Genomic DNA, 20,714 nt, shown 5'->3' on the forward strand with positions numbered 1-20,714 from the left:
ACGAATACCTTTATGTGTATGTAATTATCTAGCCTCTTGCAACACAATGAAGCATTAGAAGCGTTTCGTGCTTTAAACAAATAGCACTTTGCAACATTCATTTAATTAAAACCGCACATTATTATTAAGCAACATATATGCATTCCCACGTGTAGTTTTCTCTCATTAGTAGTGTTGGTTAGTCCGACTTCGACAAAACAAACTATGAATTAATGATTTTAAATTAATAATTTTAGTTAAACCATATAAACGAAACTGGAGCTTAAAACTCAATAAATTTTCAACAGAAAACTCTGCTCCAGCAATCCCCCCTTTGGTGATATCTTATCACCACAAAAACCAAAAAAAAACCCTATTGACACTAAACGTGGCAGTGCTTTTTAAAAATATTTGAGGTCTGCTTCAGGTCATGCTGTTAAGGGCATCTTCAAGGTCTATTTCTGGTGGCCCTTTTGGTGATGGGGGAGCACACTGTGGACTTTGACAGGTATGTTTCTGCCATTCTGCTCACAACCCTCACTCCTGTCCACAGATGTCGGATGTCCTCGAAGCAGCAGCGAAGGCCTTCGAAGATCTGGAATTCCAGCAGCTGGAGAAGGAAAGCAGTCTTGAGGAAGAGAGGGAGACAACTTACCGTCAAATCACACAGGAGATCTCTGAGCACCAAAACTGTCTGAACAAGAGCAAGGTAAGGAGATCACTAGGAGCACTGGCAGACCGTGGCATCACTGGGAGCACTGGCAGACCGTAGCGTCACTGGGAGCACTGGCAGACCGTGGCGTCACTGGGAGCACTGGCAGACCGTGGCGTCACTGGGAGCACTGGCAGACCGTGGTGTCACTGGAGCACTGGCAGACCGTGGTGTCACTGGGAGCACTGGCAGACCGTGGTGTCACTGGGAGCACTGGCAGACCGTGGTGTCACTGGGAGCACTGGCAGACCGTGGTGTCACTGGGAGCACTGGCAGACCGTGGTGTCACTGGGAGCACTGGCAGACCGTGGCGTCACTGGGAGCACTGGCAGACCGTGGCCTCACTGGGAGCACTGGCAGACTGCGGCCTGGCTGGGAGCACTGGCAGACTGCGGCCTGGCTGGGAGTACTGGCAGACTGCGGCCTGGCTGGGAGTACTGGCAGACTGCGGCGGCTTCGCAGGGAGCACTGGCAGACTGCGGCGGTATCGCTGGGAGCAGTGGCAGAGTGCGGTGGCAGAGTGCGGTGGCCTCATGGGAAGCAATGGCAGAGTGCGGCCTCACGGGGAGCACTGGCAGACTGTGTCAAGCTTTGAGTCACTCCTGCCATGGGAGACTACTTCCTGGACAAAGGACAGGAGTGAGCACTTCAAAGTGGGCAACACCCACTGCACAAACTTGAAAGGCTGAGACACTAAATGACATCTGTGTCTGGAAACAAATAATAACAAGAGGAGTTTTCGCCTCCCAAAATCGTCAAATCTTAGACTGAAGTGTGAGTATACATCAGGGTAGAGAAGCTCAGCATGACTTCTACCTGTTGTGACCAGGACTGTGGACCAAAGTCTGCCAGCCTCCCTGGACATCACCCAGGAGAATCAATACGTCTCACTATGTAGCACTAGTGTCAGCCTTCTACTGACACCAGGGCACCTTGTGAGGAGGCAGAGATTGCCTGGAGAAAGCAAGGTCCAGTGGAGATCCAGCCAAGTGGATCCTTGAAGCGCAGTGTGGCGTTCCAGTCGGGGAGCCTTGGAGTGCTCCACCTGCTCTACCCCTTACAGACAAGTGCTGAAGGGTAGTTCTTGGCCCAGTTACTCAGGGCCTATAGTAGGTCGGGTTCTGAGACATTACAAGTAAAAAGCCTCCGCCCCCCTGCTTGTGCCAAGTAGCTCCTACTTGCCCCATGCCCCTCAGAAATGAGTTTTGACAAGAGGCAGGGCAAAGTCATTTAATACCCTCTGCAGAAGGTCGCATAGAGTGCAGCTCTATGTAACATTGCAGGAGGTGCCAGGAAGAGGCTTGTTCAAGCTGCTGCTAACGTTCTGCCACAAAAGGTTCCTCAGTACTGATCTGGTGGCCCTGGCTGCCACTTAGGAGAAAAAGCCTTGTATGGAGAGCATTTCCACTTCCCTGTCAAACTTTTTGTATTCTCTGTCTTAGGGTGCTCAATGGACTAAGTGCGTTATTTAGATTTTTGGGGGCCGGATGCTCCATCAATATGTGGCGGGTATTCAATCTGCCGTGTTACAAGTGCCATAAGTTCAAATTCTCTTTTAATATGTCAGAGAGGATTTCTGTCACGTTTGTGATGGAGTTTCTCACCCCCCAACCACTAAATAAGGGAGCAAGTCTTCCCGGTGTAGGTAAAGTTCTTCTGCTATGAAAAGGAAGGTTCTTGGGGACAGTTCTTAGCATGCTGTCCATCTCAAGCCTCTGTCCAAGCATTTGGCAGGGAAGCTTCTGCCGATCAATGAAGTGTTATCTAGAAAATGGGCAGGTCATGCAGTGTAGCCCACCGTGCAATCCTCCTCCTCCTCCTTCTACCTCTTTTAAGGCCCTAGACACAGACCAAGGACTTGGTCGAGTGACAATGGAGGCCGTCTCCAAGTCTAGCCGTTCTGGTAAAAGTACATTTGCTATGGCCCAGTTTTTTTTTCATTTTGCAAATTGAAGGCCATTGTAACGCCAGGATTTCATATCACAAGTACCTCACATCACCATTCAGTGGTCTTGTAAACCTGTTTGTGGGTGCAATAATATGAGACAGGAAGCATCTGACCCCCCAAACCTGTGTTTCAACACTATACAACAAATCTTCCCATTTCACCCTTTCATTCCCTGTGAAGCTCTGAGAGTTCTCATCCTTGTGGGGACCCCGCTGGTGTGGTGTCTGCCACCTCCTCAACAACAGTTGATGGACAGAATGCAGAACAATGTCATACATTCACCCCAGTACAGAGATCTGGGCCTAAATCCATCGTTTCTTTGCTCACCATGCCGTTCCAGTTTGAACCCAGCCATATGCAAATCAGTCTTGACGCTGTGCCTCATGGGAACCGTCCAGCCCGAACTGCCAAGCCAAATCCTCCCTGGACTGGAAAAAAGCATCCTAGGACCGGTTTCGGGGTTTCACCCCTCTTCAGCCAGGATAGCTTGATTCCAGTGGCATGGAGAGCACGGGACCCACGTCTGGGCATACCCTTCCCACTCGGGGTGACAAATGCAACAACAACAGTTGATGGACAGAATGCAGAACAATGTCATACGTTCACCCCAGTACAGAGATCTGGGCCTAAATCAATTGTTTTTTTGCTCACCGTGCCATTCCAGTTTGAACCCAGCCATATGCAAATCAGTCTTGACCCTGTGCCTCATGAGAACAGTCCAGCCCGAACTGCCTCATCATGATCTAGGGTTTTTCTCTGGAATATTTAGGTATAATGGGCTCCTGTCATAGATGCCTGTTCATTTTCTAGAATGAGGTTATTTTTCCAGCCATGACCATATTCAGGTGATGTCCAAGATTAAAGGGACCAGTCGCATGCTGAGGACACAGGAAATCCCACACATCATGTATTTTATACCGTGTCCACAGGCATGGGATCCGCAGAGTAAGCGGGCTTGGTGGGAGGTCGTGAGCGTCAGCATGTTCTTCTGTGGGGATGGTATAATGGGTTCAAGCTCCTCTACCCCCTCTCCTCTGCCTTAGAAGAGTGAGTGCTCCTCCTGTGATGCGTTAAACCAGACTCCATCACGTATACACCAACAGATGTACACCGTCATCTGAAGGTCCTCGTCGCCACAGTGTACACGCTGGCACATTCTCAAGTCATGATCTTTAATCCTACCTACTTTACTACCCTTTAAACGCTGCTTGTCAGCAGATGTTGCCAGCACCTGACCACCCCAAGCTGACGTGGCACTCCGTTGTACTTTGGACGCTGTCGCCTCCCCTCAGCACCCATCCCAATTCAAGATGGCTGCCTCTGGCTCAGACCCAGACAGACCTGTGAACGTGGCACGCACTGGTGTACATGCAACTGTAGCTGCAGGTGTGAACATACTAATCGTCTCATCTATGTGCTCATGTCCTGCGCTTGTCTACTAAGTGACTTAAAATACATACAGCACCTAGAACTAACTGGTGAAGGGACAATGTAAATATAACTGCCAAAGTTAACAGTAAACCTTCTGGAAATCAACTAACATACTCCTTGGAACGATAATAAATGAGTGATTCTGTTTACTTATCTGTAAAAGTGCTGTGCTGGGATTACAAATACCCATGGCCCAGTTTTTCTGTTAATGTGTGTGCATAAATGAGTTAATGTTTAAACTTTCTTGAGCTGTGTTGTCTGTGAAATTAACACACTACTACGGAAGTCTGTGGAACTTGTAAACGTTCTGGGGAGTTATTTTTGGTTCTCTGTTTAGCAGCAATATCTAAAAATGATTCCCGTTTACATATAATGGAGAGTCCCCAAGGGGGTGCAGTATGACTTCTGTTGGCCCATTCCGTCATTACAGCGAAGTCCGCGCTCTCGGTTGGGTTCGAGCCAAGAAAATCCATGCTTGGCCACTAAAGCGGTGGCCTTTCGAGCCAGACCTGCCCCCTGGAGGTTTGGAGGCGAAGCGGCATTGAAGGCCGGCCACCAGTAGAGGGACCACCTCCCAGGGGAGGCTTCTCTGGTCTCCCCGGAGACATATGCCGCTAGACCCCTGAGCAGGAGGCTTCACCGATGCCACGGGCGAGAGAGGGGGCAGCCAGCTGTCCCTTCAACAAACCACCTCCCCCACCCCACCACCATCGCCTCTATGGGCAGAGAGCAGTGGCCCGTCCTTCTGGGAGGGATGTTCCTCCAGTGCTCCTGGGAGAGATGCCACGTGTTCCTCGTGAGGGGTGAGGGGGTAGGGGCACGGGTGCCTCGCCATCAAGGTGCCCCGTGTCTTCCACCCTCTACCCTGACCGCCTCCAGGTCTAACTTACTCTCTTCCATCTTTCAGCGCAAGATCCTGAAGCTCGAGGAGCAGCTGCGGCAGATCAAGGAGCAGACGGAGGCCGAGGGGCGGAGGATCAGCGAGCAGAAGATGGAAGCCATCAAGGACCTCCACCTGGTGAGTAGCGTCATCCCAAGTCATGATGCAGGGAAAGGGCAAAGGTCAGTCATGATGCAGGAGATGGAAGCTATCAAGGTCCTGCACCTCATCAAGTCATGATGCAGGGAAAGGGCAAAGGTCAGTCATGATGCAGGGGCAGGGCAAAGGTCAGTCATGATGCAGGGGCAGGGCAAAGGTCAGTCATGATGCAGGGGCAGGGCAAAGGTCGTACATGGCATCTGACAGTCCTGCCAGGACTGTAATACCTATTGAGACTCCTCTTGTAATGCTGACGAGCAGTTCTCATATCGCATTAATGGCCGGGCGGATCCCAGCTCTCCAGAGATGGCTGCACCGAGGTCCCCCATGTGCTGGAGGGTGAACCTTCTCCTGGGAGACGCTGAATACAGATGTGGGGGGATTTGCACTTACACCAGAGGTGGTGCATCCACCATGGGAGTGTTACAGACTCGCCAGGACTAATTACACCTGCTTCACAGTGGAACCTACAACCTGGAATAACGGCGGCGGACAGGTCAGCAGGAGCTACTTCCCAGGTCAGTCCCCTGGTGCCTTTGGGAAGCCATGGGGCAAGTGAGCAATCCTGGTGACAGATACTGACTATTGCCCCTGAAGACAGAGGAACCATGTACTACTGCACTCTACCCCTGAATACAGAGGAACCCTGTACTACTGCACTCTACCCCTGAATACAGAGGAACCATGTACTACTGCACTCTACCCCTGAATACAGAGGAACCATGTGTACTACTGCACTCTACCCCTGAATACAGAGGAACCATGTACTGCTGCACTTTACCCCTGAATACAGAGGAACCATGTACTACTGCACTCTACCCCTGAATACAGAGGAACCATGTGTACTACTGCACTCTACCCCTGAATACAGAGGAACCATATACTACTGCACTCTACCCCTGAATACAGAGGAACCATGTACTACTGCACTCTACCCCTGAATACAGAGGAACCATGTACTACTGCACTCTACCCCTGAATACAGAGGAACCATGTACTACTGCACTCCACCCCTGAATACAGAGGAACCATGTACTGCTGCACTCTACCCCCGAATACAGAGGAACCATATACTACTGCACTCTACCCCTGAATACAGAGGAACCATGTACTACTGCACTCTACCCCTGAATACAGAGGAACCATGTACTGCTGCACTTTACCCCTGAATACAGAAGAACCATGTACTACTGCACTCCACCCCTGAATACAGAGGAACCATGTACTACTGCACTCTACCCCTGAATACAGAGGAACCATGTACTACTGCACTCTACCCCCGAAGACAGAGGAACCATATACTACTGCACTTTACCCCTGAATACAGAGGAACCATGTACTACTGAACTCTACCCCTGAATACAGAGGAACCATGTACTGCTGCACTTTACCCCTGAATACAGAAGAACCATGTACTACTGCACTCTACTCCTGAATACAGAGGAACCATGTACTACTGCACTCTACCCCCGAAGACAGAGGAACCATATACTACTGCACTTTACCCCTGAATACAGAGGAACCATGTACTACTGAACTCTACCCCTGAATACAGAGGAACCATATACTACTGCACTCTACCCCTGAATACAGAGGAACCATGTACTACTGCACTATACCCCTGAATACAGAGGAACCATATACTACTGCACTCTACCCCTGAATACAGAGGAACCATGTACTACTGCACTCTACCCCTGAATACAGAGGAACCATGTACTACTGCACTCTACCCCTGAATACAGAGGAACCATATACTACTGCACTCTACCCCTGAATACAGAGGAACCATGTACTACTGCACTCTACCCCTGAATACAGAGGAACCCTGTACTACTGCACTCTACCCCTGAATACAGAGGAACCATGTACTACTGCACTCTACCCCTGAATACAGAGGAACCATGTGTACTACTGCACTCTACCCCTGAATACAGAGGAACCATGTACTGCTGCACTTTACCCCTGAATACAGAGGAACCATGTACTACTGCACTCTACCCCTGAATACAGAGGAACCATGTGTACTACTGCACTCTACCCCTGAATACAGAGGAACCATATACTACTGCACTCTACCCCTGAATACAGAGGAACCATGTACTACTGCACTCTACCCCTGAATACAGAGGAACCATGTACTACTGCACTCTACCCCTGAATACAGAGGAACCATGTACTACTGCACTCCACCCCTGAATACAGAGGAACCATGTACTGCTGCACTCTACCCCCGAATACAGAGGAACCATATACTACTGCACTCTACCCCTGAATACAGAGGAACCATGTACTACTGCACTCTACCCCTGAATACAGAGGAACCATGTACTGCTGCACTTTACCCCTGAATACAGAAGAACCATGTACTACTGCACTCCACCCCTGAATACAGAGGAACCATGTACTACTGCACTCTACCCCTGAATACAGAGGAACCATGTACTACTGCACTCTACCCCCGAAGACAGAGGAACCATATACTACTGCACATTACCCCTGAATACAGAGGAACCATGTACTACTGAACTCTACCCCTGAATACAGAGGAACCATGTACTGCTGCACTTTACCCCTGAATACAGAAGAACCATGTACTACTGCACTCTACTCCTGAATACAGAGGAACCATGTACTACTGCACTCTACCCCCGAAGACAGAGGAACCATATACTACTGCACTTTACCCCTGAATACAGAGGAACCATGTACTACTGAACTCTACCCCTGAATACAGAGGAACCATATACTACTGCACTCTACCCCTGAATACAGAGGAACCATGTACTACTGCACTATACCCCTGAATACAGAGGAACCATATACTACTGCACTCTACCCCTGAATACAGAGGAACCATGTACTACTGCACTCTACCCCTGAATACAGAGGAACCATGTACTACTGCACTCTACCCCTGAATACAGAGGAACCATATACTACTGCACTCTACCCCTGAATACAGAGGAACCATGTACTACTGCACTCTACCCCTGAATACAGAGGAACCATGTACTGCTGCACTTTACCCCTGAATACAGAAGAACCATGTACTACTGCACTCCACCCCTGAATACAGAGGAACCATGTACTACTGCACTCTACCCCTGAATACAGAGGAACCATGTACTACTGCACTCTACCCCTGAATACAGAGGAACCATGTACTGCTGCACTTTACCCCTGAATACAGAAGAACCATGTACTACTGCACTCCACCCCTGAATACAGAGGAACCATGTACTACTGCACTCTACCCCCGAAGACAGAGGAACCATATACTACTGCACTTTACCCCTGAATACAGAGGAACCATGTACTACTGAACTCTACCCCTGAATACAGAGGAACCATATACTACTGCACTCTACCCCTGAATACAAAGGAACCATGCACTACTGCACTTTACCCCTGAATACAGAGGAACCATGTACTGCTGCACTTTACCCCTGAATACAGAGGAACCATATACTACTGCACTCTACCCCTGAATACAGAGGAACCATATACTACTGCACTCTACCCCTGAATACAGAGGAACCATATACTACTGCACTCTACCCCTGAATACAGAGGAACCATGTACTACTGCACTCTACCCCTGAATACAGAGGAACCATGTACTGCTGCACTCTACCCCTGAATACAGAGGAACCATGTACTACTGCACTCTACCCTGAATACAGAGGAACCATGTACTACTGCACTCTACCCCTAAATACAGAGGAACCATGTACTACTGCACTCTACCCCCGAATACAGAGGAACCATATACTACTGCACTCTACCCCTGAATACAGAGGAACCATATACTACTGAACTCTACCCCTAAACACAGAGGAACCATGTACTACTGCACTCTACCCTTGAATACAGAGGAACCATATACTACTGCACTTTACCCCTGAATACCGAGGAACCATGTACTACTGCACTGTACCCCTGAATACAGAGGAACCATGTAATACTGCACTTTACCCCTGAATACAGAGGAACCGTGTACTACTGCACTTTACCCCTGAATACAGAGGAACCATGTACTACTGCACTCTACCCCTGAATACAGAGGAACCATATACTACTGCACTCTACCCCTGAATACAGAGGAACCATGTACTACTGCACTTTACCCCTGAATACAGAGGAACCATGTACTGCTGCACTTTACCCCTGAATACAGAGGAACCATATACTACTGCACTCTACCCCTGAATACAGAGGAACCATATACTACTGCACTCTACCCCTGAATACAGAGGAACCATATACTACTGCACTCTACCCCTGAATACAGAGGAACCATGTACTACTGCACTCTACCCCTGAATACAGAGGAACCATGTACTGCTGCACTCTACCCCCGAATACAGAGGAACCATATACTACTGCACTCTACCCCTGAATACAGAGGAACCATATACTACTGCACTGTACCCCTGAATACAGAGGAACCATATACTACTGCACTCTACCCCTGAATACAGAGAAACCATGCACTGCACTCTACCCCTGAATACAGAGGAACCATATACTACTGCACTCTACCCCTGAATACAGAGGAACCATGTACTACTGCACTGTACCCCTGAATACAGAGGAACCCTGTACTACTGCACTGTACCCCTGAATACAGAGGAACCATATACTACTGCACTTTACCCCTGAATACAGAGGAACCATATAATACTACACTTAACCCCTGAATACAGAGGAACCATATATTACTACACTTTACCCCTGAATACAGAGGAACCGTGTACTACTGCACTTTACCGCTGAATGCAGAGGAACCGTGTACTACGGTGAGGTCCCTAAATATTTAGGGCTTTGACTTTCACAAGTTTGTGAGGACGAATGGACAAGACTAAATCTTGGCGACACATGCTTCAGTGACGCACAACATACATTGCCCAGTAGGTTTGATCACTTTTATTGTCCAAGTTCAATAACCAGCAGCGGAGCAGTGTTGGAAACAGTTCCTTTACATCAGGGGTCTGTCCCTTTCACTATCATTCGTGTCTCCTCTGCAGCACAAGGATTCGAACGAACATGTTGCAAAGACAGTGCATCTCTGGTTCAGTTTTATCGAGATCAGTAGGTCTGGGCTGTTGGCTTGTGTTGGTGTGTCCATAAAGCATTGTATTGGGCAACGCCGGCTGGGCCCGATGGCCAAGGGCAGGCCTTCTGGTGGCATGGTCCAGTGGTGGAGGTCTGGCGTGGGGCAGAGTCAGTCAGCTCTCGCAGGATGACGTGATCGACACAAAATGGTTCCTCGGCTGAGGTGATAAAAACCATCCTTGGTTGGCCTGGTGGATCGGGGCAGCAGCGTGTTAAGGAGCTGCCAGGACAGCACGTTCTTTGTTTCCGGGCAGGTGGGCGCATGGATGGGGGTCCAGAGTGCATCGGGTCGTGCTGGCACAGCCGTACTGTCCCAAGGGTGCAGAGGGCCTCAGACACACAGCAAAGGTGGTGATCAATGCAGAACGGCTTCTTGACCTCTCCCTCTTTACAATGCAGACATCTGGTTGCTATGGGTGATGGGGAGAGAACAGTGTCACTACTGTTGTTGGTTCAATGCCCTCAAAGCAGCTGAAGGGATGGGGCTGAGCACACAAGACAAAGCACTACCTTCTCCTTCACACCGCACTTCATTCCCTCATTGCCCACAATCACCCCCCTCCTGCGTCATTTCCTCTTGTACTTGTGTGCCCAACTCAAAGGGCCGGACTATCCAGAAACCGTGACAACTGGAGTCTGGCTAACTGATCTCTGAGAGTTAAGGCCACAGTCAAATTTTTGGAGAGATCAATCTACGCTGGGTGCATATTTCTGTAGGTTCGGTTTAGTTCTATGGAAACCAGTCTCCTATAATATTAACAGCCACCTTGGTTCTATGGAGATGCAGACATCCCCTAAAGCCCAGTATGTTTGTAAAGCTCTCGATGACTGTGCTTTACTCAGCCATGGACCCTTATGGGCTCCGGTCTCCAGGCCAGAGCTGGAAAGGGGATGTGAGTTTGGGTCCAAGTGGCCACTGGCTTAGTCAAAGTATATGATTGTGGCAGTTCCGTGGACTTCAGTCCTTGGCAGTTCTTTCTCTGTCTGACTTGCTACCCGCGTGATCCTTTGAAGGTGGACGTAGAGATCACCCTTTCCTTTGACGAGGGAGTGACATATGAACCAGAAACCCAACAGCTGGCTTCCTGTCTGCTCCAGTTATCTACAGCTATCCCTCTGGCTCCCTACATCCCTGGGGCTGGCGCACCCCGTGTGCCAAACGCCTCTTACTCTCAGGGGGATTCTGGGGCCAAGCATCACCCACTACATAGATGTACCGTGGAGAACCTGTAGGTATCGGGTAGATTTCACCTACTGTTAACGGTGCATTTGCGTGGACTCCCAGACTGCAATCAAACGCGTTACACTTGGTTACCTGCAGAACCAGTGACTCTAGAACTCTGCTGAGGATCCCCAACAACACGTGGCGCATCAGCTGGAGGGCTAGTGACGTGGCTTATCTGCACAGAAAGTGATCGGGTCCCTTATAAGTTTGAATTGAGAAGTAGGGCATCCCCTACTGCTGCTCTAGGGACTCTTGACCTTCACCCCTTTACAAATCCACCAGTGGGGAGTCTTCACCCTGGAAGTAGCTGACTGCCCTGTTGTCAGACAGGGTGGGAGGTCTCTTCACATGTGCACCAGAAGCCAAACCCTGCATTTGGTCCTGGGTGCAAACAGGCTTTGCTGGGGGACCTTTACACATGCAGCAGAGGTTGAGTGTGCCCTTCAGAAGTGGCCGATGGAGGGCTCTCCCATCATGCAGGGTGGGCTGCTTTTTAGTGGGCGGCGGCACGGGAACTTTCATTTGTTACAAGGAACCGGCACAGGTATGCTCCTTGGATCCAGCGTACTCTCTGGCTGACTAGCTGCCAGCATGATGCTTCGATGGTGAACATACTCATTTGGCTGCGGGAGCTGAATTTTGGGTGGTGGTTGAAGGAGGGAGGCGGAATCCAGTGTCTCCTGACAGTCTGGCAGCACCAGCTCATCGCCACGCCTGGTAGAAATGTCTGCTGGGGTTTGAGGATGCAGGGGAGTAAGAGCTGGGGTGCAGGAAGTCAAGGATTTGCGCATCTTCTGCTGGTACGTTTGTCTGGCTCGTCTACGACCAAGTCACGGATCCTGGTTCTGGTCCCAGGAGGGCTGATAGGTTCGTCTTGGGTGGAAGCTGATGTCCACCTTCTGCAGGAGCATTCCTGGTCAGTTGGCGCACTCTTCAGGGCAGCACATCGGCTGAGTGTCCAGGCAGAACCTCCTGTTCATCCTACCCATGGGAAACGGACAGACGGCAGATCCAACGTGCCTCATAGGAGCTTTTGTAAAGGCCCTTTTCAGGGGCCCAGCTACTAATTAGCAAGGAGCTTAATTTTAGGCAGCTAATCCCTGACCGGAGGGGGCATTTTAACCAGTCACCTGCTGACAAACCTGTAGAACACTAGTTTGAGCTGCCAGGGTGTGTAGGTCCGGCCCAAGCAGACCAGCCTGCAACAGCTCCTTAGATGGTCACTAGGGTGATGGCCATGGGTCAGACTAGGAGGAAGAGGACCACCTGAAACACCAGCTCTCTGTTGAAGAACCAAGACACTGCTCTTGAGCATCCCTGGGAGGGGTCTCCCGGCCAATTATTTTCACATGAATCCAACACCCTGGTGCTCAAAGGAAGAGTCCCTCTAAGGGGGATCTGCATCAAATTTACAATAGAAAAAAGTGGTGCCCCCGCTCCCCATTCCCCTACTTTAGAGTAACAAGGTTGTACTGAAGTATGTCCCAACTGTGCAATCTCTTAGACAAGCAAAGGATGATACTACTTTCATCAGAGCGAGGGGCTCTTTGAGAGACCTCCTTATGCATCTGAACAGAGAGCCTGCTCTGAGCATGCAGGGCTGGTGCTCAGATGAAGAGGACTGTGGGGAGCTTTCCGGGTGGAAAACCGTGTTAAGCATCCACAGCAAACTACTCCTTCGCCCCTACAGGAAGCCTCGGTTAACCAGCCAGACCTACTGGCTCCAAAGTGCATAAAGGAGGCTCTGTCTGAGCCCTTGCTCTTGATTCGACAGCTTTCCTCCATATTCTTTGATGCTAGTGCTCTGATTGGTGGATTTGTATCTTCCACTGCTGATGTTGCCTACATGCAGGGAACTGCTTTTTTTTCTCGTCTGTTTTCTTCCTCTACTGCTTTCATCTTCATTTTTCACTCAACCCTTTGCTCTCCCTTTGGCTTTCCTTCCCCAACCCAGCTCATCTGCTGTGTTCCCCAACCCTCTTCCTTTTCATATGGCCCCACCTGTCATTTGCTCTGCGACCCTATACCTTGTTGCACCCTTCCCCCAGCCCTGTCCTGTCCCACTACTCTATAATAAGTTGTTTTGTGCCTGCCGCTCTATTGGTGGGCCTCCATCTTGTAATGGGTTTTTACCCATTTTAAGATGTCTGCACGTGAATGCACACTCGTGCATGGCAGGCCCCAAGAAATGGGATTGGACTATATGAAGAAACCCATTCAAAGAAGGCTACTTCTTATGCACGTGTCTTCACCACAAGTGTTCGAAATAGATTCAAAGATGGCCGGCGTGGATTACCATGCATCCTTGCTGGCCATCTGTGAATGTCTTTGTAAGTTTTTTTATATACCCATTCCAAAGTGGCTGCAGCACATACTCAAAAAAGCATTGGCCAAGCCATTATGTTTCATTGTTGTGAACTATTGGCTATGCCACTTCTTGTTTAACTTGAATGTAAGCCATACTCTAGACATCTCCTTTGTGCATTGAAGAGAGCTAGTTGAGAGAGTGGTGGGAACTAATAGAGAGGGCAGTGAAGGGAGGAGGGTGATTGGGAGCCATGTTTAGAATGGCAGAAGAAAGGACTTAAGTAACCAGGAATAGGAAGCGAAGGGAAGAAGAAAGGAAAAGGAAGAAGTGAAAAGAACGGAGTAAGAAGAGGAAGTGTGAGACATAGATGAAAGACTATGGAAAGGGACATGAGGCAAAGACTGACCGATGAAGGGGGTGGATGGAGGGGAGGTATGGTTCATAGAAAGCAAAGTGAGACAGCTAGGTGAGGCAACACATGGGCTCTCTGTACCCCTCCTGCTTGAGGTCCCCACTACAACACCCTTGTATGTGACCATGCGCAATGACCCAAGCTGACCACTGACCTCTCTTCCTCAGGAGAAGGACCGCCTGACGGAGCTGATGGAGCAGAAGAGCAACGGAGGGAAGAGCTTTCCAGGCAGCCCGGAAATGCTGACAAAGGTACTTTGCAAAGCGGGCAGTGGAGGGGCTCTGGGTGTCCATCGAGGGCCTGTGAGTGGAACTGGGGGAGGGGGGTGATTGGAGAGCTGCTGAGAGAGAACCTTGAGCATTGAAAACCATGGAGCGAGGGCTACATCTCCTTCCCAAGGCTCTTCGACTCAAGCCCTCTTCATGAGCACAACCGCCGCTGCCAGACTGACGCATGCAGTCTGAATGTTGAACATGCCTGAGAATGAATGCGTTCACTGAGGAGGCCACTGAAGTTGGGGAAATGAATTAAAAATGTAGGAAGACCCGGGAGCACCTGGCCGGCTGGTTAATAACCGCACAAATTTGCGAAATCCAAAAATCTGATCTACATCTAGGTCTGATGAGATTTCTGAGACCAATGCAGACATCTTGTCTGGTGCACTGTCCTGTGGAGACCACATGATTAAAAATAACAAGAGCATCCTCTGCCGGGAGGCGGAGGATCGGATGGCCGGAGCATGATCTGCTCTCATTTGAGGAAACATGTTTTCTGTTTGAGTGACATAAAACTCTTCCACCTGTGTGCGTGGATGTCGATTTATCAAAATGGCAGGGGTAGCAGAATTAACATCACATGCCTTTTGACCTGTGATGATGTTATAAGACATGACGTCACATAACCTCATTCACCCCTGGTGGCATGATGATATCATAGGTAGGGGTGAGCGCAACTGGCGTAATTTGTTGTAGTGAAATTATTCAAGATTACGCAGAATTACGTGAGGAGCGTAACCCAGCATTTAGCAATTAAAAAATGGAGCTAACTGTAATGGTACTCGAATACCAGCAGCCACTCACACTCCCTAAAGTTGCTGTTACTGAGCTTCTGTGGCAGGATCTCTTATGCCAAATAAAATCACTAATAAGTTATGTGAAACCGCATAATTTTCTGTAATTATGCATCAAAAGAGTAATGTCAAATCATCTAAATTACTCCAATCACGCTGACCCAATTACAAATTCACCTAACCATAGGTAGCAACATCGCCAAAGTTACAAAAAAGAAAAATACAATACAAGCAAAATTACCACCAGGTTTAATAAAATAGCCAAAAATTACTAAATGTGTAATAACTGAAAAAAAAAGGTACAAGTCTGCAATTAAAATAGAGATGAAGCCATCAGATACCAAGGGGTAGCCATCATTTTCCAGATGGCCATTGTATGCTGCCCAATCACAGCCCGCAATGTCCAATCCCTGCCTCCAATGCCAGCCGCAGCGCCACATGAAAAGGCTCGGCTATGACTCAAAGTCCAAAGATCAGGAACAGCATCAGCCAGAGCTCTGCAGGCTTCAGTCCTTCTCTTAGACCCCTGCTAGGAGTGTTTGGGGGGCTGGGAGGCTTCTCCCCTTAGAAAATATTGACATAAGGGGGTCACATTTCAAAGGAATCGTCTCAAAAGCCATTGGGTGCCAAGCCAAGGTAGCATTGCGCTTCCCAGGAGCTGACCCCAGTTTTTCACAATGTACAGTGATTGCACCCTATGTCGATGAGCACACCCTATATGAAATGCAGGCACCCCCTTATGCCAAGAATGACGTACGGTATGCCAGTGCCAGACGTCTGCCGAGATACATACAAGTGGCAAAATTGTCATTTTCATTCACACTCCCACACATGCTCACACACATTGTGTCACTCACAGTACAGTTAACTGTTAAGTAAGAGTGCATGCCAGCAAAGATTTCAACTTTTTAATGACGTGTTTGTGAAGTGCTTCCGGAGAGAGACTCCCTCTTTCAGCATTGCCAGTTCTATTAAGCAGTTTCGTTCCTGTTTGATTTCAGTGAGGTTGACACAATACAATAAAATAAATTGTATAAAGCGCATGGCTGCCTCTAAAGAGACTTCCGGGTGCTAGCGGTACTGAGATGTGCTGAGGGATTAGTCCACGACGTAACAGGGACCCTACTTATCAAGTTGGTATGTTTTTAGCAATTTACCGGAGGTAAGTTCAGAAGGTGTGAAGGGTAGGTGGTAAGGAATTCCAGAGTTTGGCAGTCGGGTAAGAAAGGAGCGTCCACCTTCCCTTGTTGATCCTCAGGAGACACACACGTTTTTGCTCGTTGGACCGGAGTGTTCTTGCCTGATGATAGGGAATTAATCTCTTCCTCAGATAGCCAGGGCCTTTATGCTCACATGCTCTATAGGCGAGTGCTTTAAATTTAATGCGGCTAGTGATGGGCAGCCAATGAAGGTTGCATAGGGAGGCCTTGATAGAGGCACGAGCAGGTAACTTCAGGATCAGCCAGGCTGCCGCCACAATATGTCCAGTGTTGTACCAAAAGTCTACACCGCGGGAAAGCTTCGGTGGACCCTGGGCTTGAAAGGTGGCTTTCTCTGCAAGTGGATAGGTTGTAGCAGGTTATGTGCAACTGTTTACAATCTCAACCACAGTCTGCTCTTGGTTTAAAAGAAGTGCAGGCTACAAATAGATTTCTATTTCCCTAGTGCTGCTTGGTCGCGACTGAGCCCAGGGTTCGCAAGAACAATGCCAGGGGTCGCAACAGAGAACCCACAGGTCGCAATTGCGACCACTGGAGACCCCTAAGTGATGTCCATGGTTGTGTGCAGTTTCAGGAAAGTGTTCATGTTTGGTCTATGAGGCGCATGTGAAAAAAGTTTGTACTCTTTCAGCACATACTCTGTTTGTGTTAGTGCAGTTTGCATTGCTACTCCGGTGCTGTACCTCTATGATGGAGGGAATTGGTGCCTGTGCTGTACCTGGTGGGGTGTTTGTGTGTTACTTGCCCTGAGGCTTCCTGTGCTCTTTATGTTCCCAGTTATTGATAGCTAGTTAACAAGTCAGTGGTAGGTAGTAATTTATTTGTTAATTAATTAAAATCATTACAAACCTGTGCACACACACAGAAAAATAAAAAATAAAAACACCTTTGAAAAGAACCACTACTTGTAAATTAATAATTAACAATTTTTTTAGTTAACAAGTCACTTGCCAGAAGCCTGTCTTTGCCCCGCTGCGCACATGATCCAGACCAAAGCGACTCTTGGCATTCCTTCTTTTTCATCAGACGGGAGGCAGGTGGTTCCAGTGCCCAATTATGCTTCTCCTCCTAAGTTGTGGAGAGCCTCCGGGCTTCTTGCGCAGCCCCACACTGTTCGATCTATATGCGCCTCCGGGCTTCTTGCGCAGCCCCACTCTGTTCGATCTGTATGTGCCTCCGGGCTCCACGCAGCCCCACACTGTTCAATCTGTATGCGCCTCAGGGCTCCTTGCGCATCCCAACTCTGTTCAATCTGTATGTGCTTCCGGGCTCCGCGCAGTCCCACACTGTTCGATCTGTATGCGCCTCCGGGCTTCTTGTGCAGCCCCACACTGTTCGATCTATATGTGCCTCTGGGTTTCTTGCGCAGCCCCACACTGTTCGATCTGTATGTGCCTCCATGCTCCTTACGCAGCCCCACACTGTTTGATCTGTATGTGCCTCTGGGCTTCTTGCGCAGCCCCACACTGTTCGAACTGTATGTGCCTCCAGGCTTCTTGCGCAGCCCCACTCTGTTCAGTCTGTATGTGCCTCCAGGCTTCTTGCGCAGCCCCAGACTGTTCGATCTGTATGTGCCTCCGGGCTTCTTGTGCAGCTCCACACTGTTCGATCTGTATGTGCCTCCGGGCTTCTTGCGCAGCCCCACACTGTTCGATCTATATGTGCCTCCGGGCTTCTTGCACAGCCCCACACTGTTCGATCTGTATGTGCCTCCATGCTCCTTACGCAGCCCCACACTGTTCGATCTGTATGTGCCTCCGGGCTTCTTACGCAGCCCCACTCTGTTCGATCTGTATGTGCCTCTGGGCTCCTTGCACAGTCCCACTCTGTTCGATCTGTATGTGCCTCTGGGCTTCTTACGCAGCCCCACTCTGTTCGATCTGTATGTGCTTCCAGGCTGCTTGCACAGTCCCACTCTGTTCAATCTGTATGTGCCTCCGGGCCCCACGCAGCCCTACACTGTTCAATCTGTATGTGCCTCCGGGCTCCTTGTGCAGTCCCACTCTATTCAATCTGTATGTGCCTCCGGGCTTCTTGTGCAGCCCCACACTGTTCGATCTGTATGTGCCTCCGGGCTCCTTATGCAGCCCTACTCTGTTCGATCTGTATGTGCCTCCGGGCTTCTTGCGCAGCCCCACACTGTTCGATCTGTATGTGCCTCCGGGCTCCTTATGCAGCCCCACACTGTTCAATCGGTATGTGCCTCCGGGCTTCTTGCGCAGCCCCACTCTGTTCGATCTGTATGTGCCTCCGGGCTCCTTGCGCAGCCCCACTCTGTTCGATCTGTATGTGCCTCCGGGCTCCACGCAGCCCCACTCTGTTCGATCTGTATGTGCCTCCGGGCTCCTTACGCAGCCCCACTCTGTTTGATTAGTATGTGCCTCCAGGCTTCTTGCACAGCCCCACTCTGTTCGATCTGTATGTGCCTCCGGGCTCCTTACACAGCCCCACTCTGTTCGATCTGTATGTGCCTCTGGGCTCCTTATGCAGCCCCACACTGTTCAATCGGTATGTGCCTCCGGGCTTCTTGCGCAGCCCCACTCTGTTCGATCTGTATGTGCCTCCGGGCTCCTTGCGCAGCCCCACTCTGTTCGATCTGTATGTGCCTCCGGGCTCCACGCAGCCCCACTCTGTTCGATCTGTATGTGCCTCCGGGCTCCTTACGCAGCCCCACTCTGTTTGATTAGTATGTGCCTCCAGGCTTCTTGCACAGCCCCACTCCATTCGATCTGTATGTGCCTCCGGGCTCCTCATGCAGCCCCACTCTATTCGATCAGTATGCGCCTCCGGGCTCCTAATGCAGCCCCACTCTGTTCGATCTGTATGTGCCTCCGGGCTCCTTACGCAGTCCCACTCTGTTCGATCTGTATGTGTCTCCGGGCTCCTTACACAGCCCCACTCCGTTCGATTTGTATGTGCCTCCGGGCTCCTCATGCAGCCCCACTCTATTCAATCAGTATGTGCCTCCGGGCTCCTTATGCAGCCCCACTCCGTTCGATCTGTATGTGCCTCCGGGCTTCTTGTGCAGCCCCACACTGTTCGATCTATATGTGCCTCCGGGCTTCTTGCGCAGCCCCACACTGTTCGATCTGTATGTGCCTCCATGCTCCTTACGCAGCCCCACACTGTTCGATCAATATGTGCCTCCGGGCTTCTTGCGCAGCCCTACACTGTTCGATCTGTATGTGCCTCCATGCTCCTTACACAGCCCTACACTGTTCGATCTGTATGTGCCTCTGGGCTTCTTGCGCAGCCCCACACTGTTCGATCTGTATGTGCCTCCATGCTCCATACGCAGCCCCACACTGTTCGATCTGTATGTGCCTCTGGGCTTCTTGCATAGCCCCACACTGTTCGAACTGTATGTGCCTCCAGGCTTGCGCATCCCCACTCTGTTCAATCTGTATGTGCCTCCGGGCTTCTTGCGCAGCCCCAGACTGTTCGAACTGTATGTGCCTCTGGGCTTCTTGCGCAGCCCCACACTGTTCGATCTGTATGTGCCTCCGGGCTTCTTGTGCAGCCCCACTCTGTTCAATCTGTATGTGCCTCCGGGCTTCTTGTGCAGCCCCACACTGTTCAATCTGTATGTGCCTCCGGGCTTCTTGTGCAGCCCCACACTGTTCAATCTGTATGTGCCTCCGGGCTCCTTACACAGCCCCACTCCGTTCGATTTGTATGTGCCTCCGGGTTCCTCATGCAGCCCCACTCTATTCGATCAGTATGTGCCTCCGGGTTCCTCATGCAGCCCCACTCTATTCGATCAGTATGGGCCTCCGGGCTCCTTATGCAGCCCCACTCCGTTCGATCTGTATGTGCCTCCGGGCTTCTTGTGCAGCCCCACACTGCTCGATCTATATGTGCCTCCGGGCTTCTTGCGCAGCCCCACACTGTTCGATCTGTATGTGCCTCCATGCTCCTTACGCAGCCCCACACTGTTCGATCTATATGTGCCTCCGGGCTTCTTGCGCAGCCCTACACTGTTCGATCTGTATGTGCCTCCATGCTCCTTACACAGCCCTACACTGTTCGATCTGTATGTGCCTCTGGGCTTCTTGCGCAGCCCCACACTGTTCGATCTGTATGTGCCTCCATGCTCCATACGCAGCCCCACACTGTTCGATATGTATGTGCCTCTGGGCTTCTTGCGCAGCCCCACACTGTTCGAACTGTATGTGCCTCCAGGCTTGCGCAGCCCCACTCTGTTCAATCTGTATGTGCCTCCGGACTTCTTGCGCAGCCCCAGACTGTTCGAT

The 20,714-nt window shown here is 50.2% G+C and overlaps 1 protein-coding gene across 7 annotated transcripts in view; it reads left to right on the forward strand.

Moving 5' to 3' along the window:
• The window catches only part of PHLDB3 (pleckstrin homology like domain family B member 3), a 220,461-nt gene that overhangs the window by 94,199 nt on the left and 105,548 nt on the right, over window positions 1-20,714 (forward strand). For all 7 annotated transcript variants that reach the window (XM_085615667.1, XM_085615670.1, XM_085615668.1 and 4 more), the window contains exons 6-8: window positions 533-688; window positions 4,978-5,088; window positions 14,340-14,423. In XM_085615667.1, the coding sequence (XP_085471793.1) occupies window positions 533-688; window positions 4,978-5,088; window positions 14,340-14,423 (351 nt within the window). The remainder of the gene's footprint in view (window positions 1-532; window positions 689-4,977; window positions 5,089-14,339; window positions 14,424-20,714) is intronic.

This window comes from Triturus cristatus, chromosome 7 (genome assembly GCF_964204655.1).
Source record: "Triturus cristatus chromosome 7, aTriCri1.1, whole genome shotgun sequence".
Taxonomy (NCBI): Eukaryota; Metazoa; Chordata; class Amphibia; order Caudata; family Salamandridae; genus Triturus; species Triturus cristatus.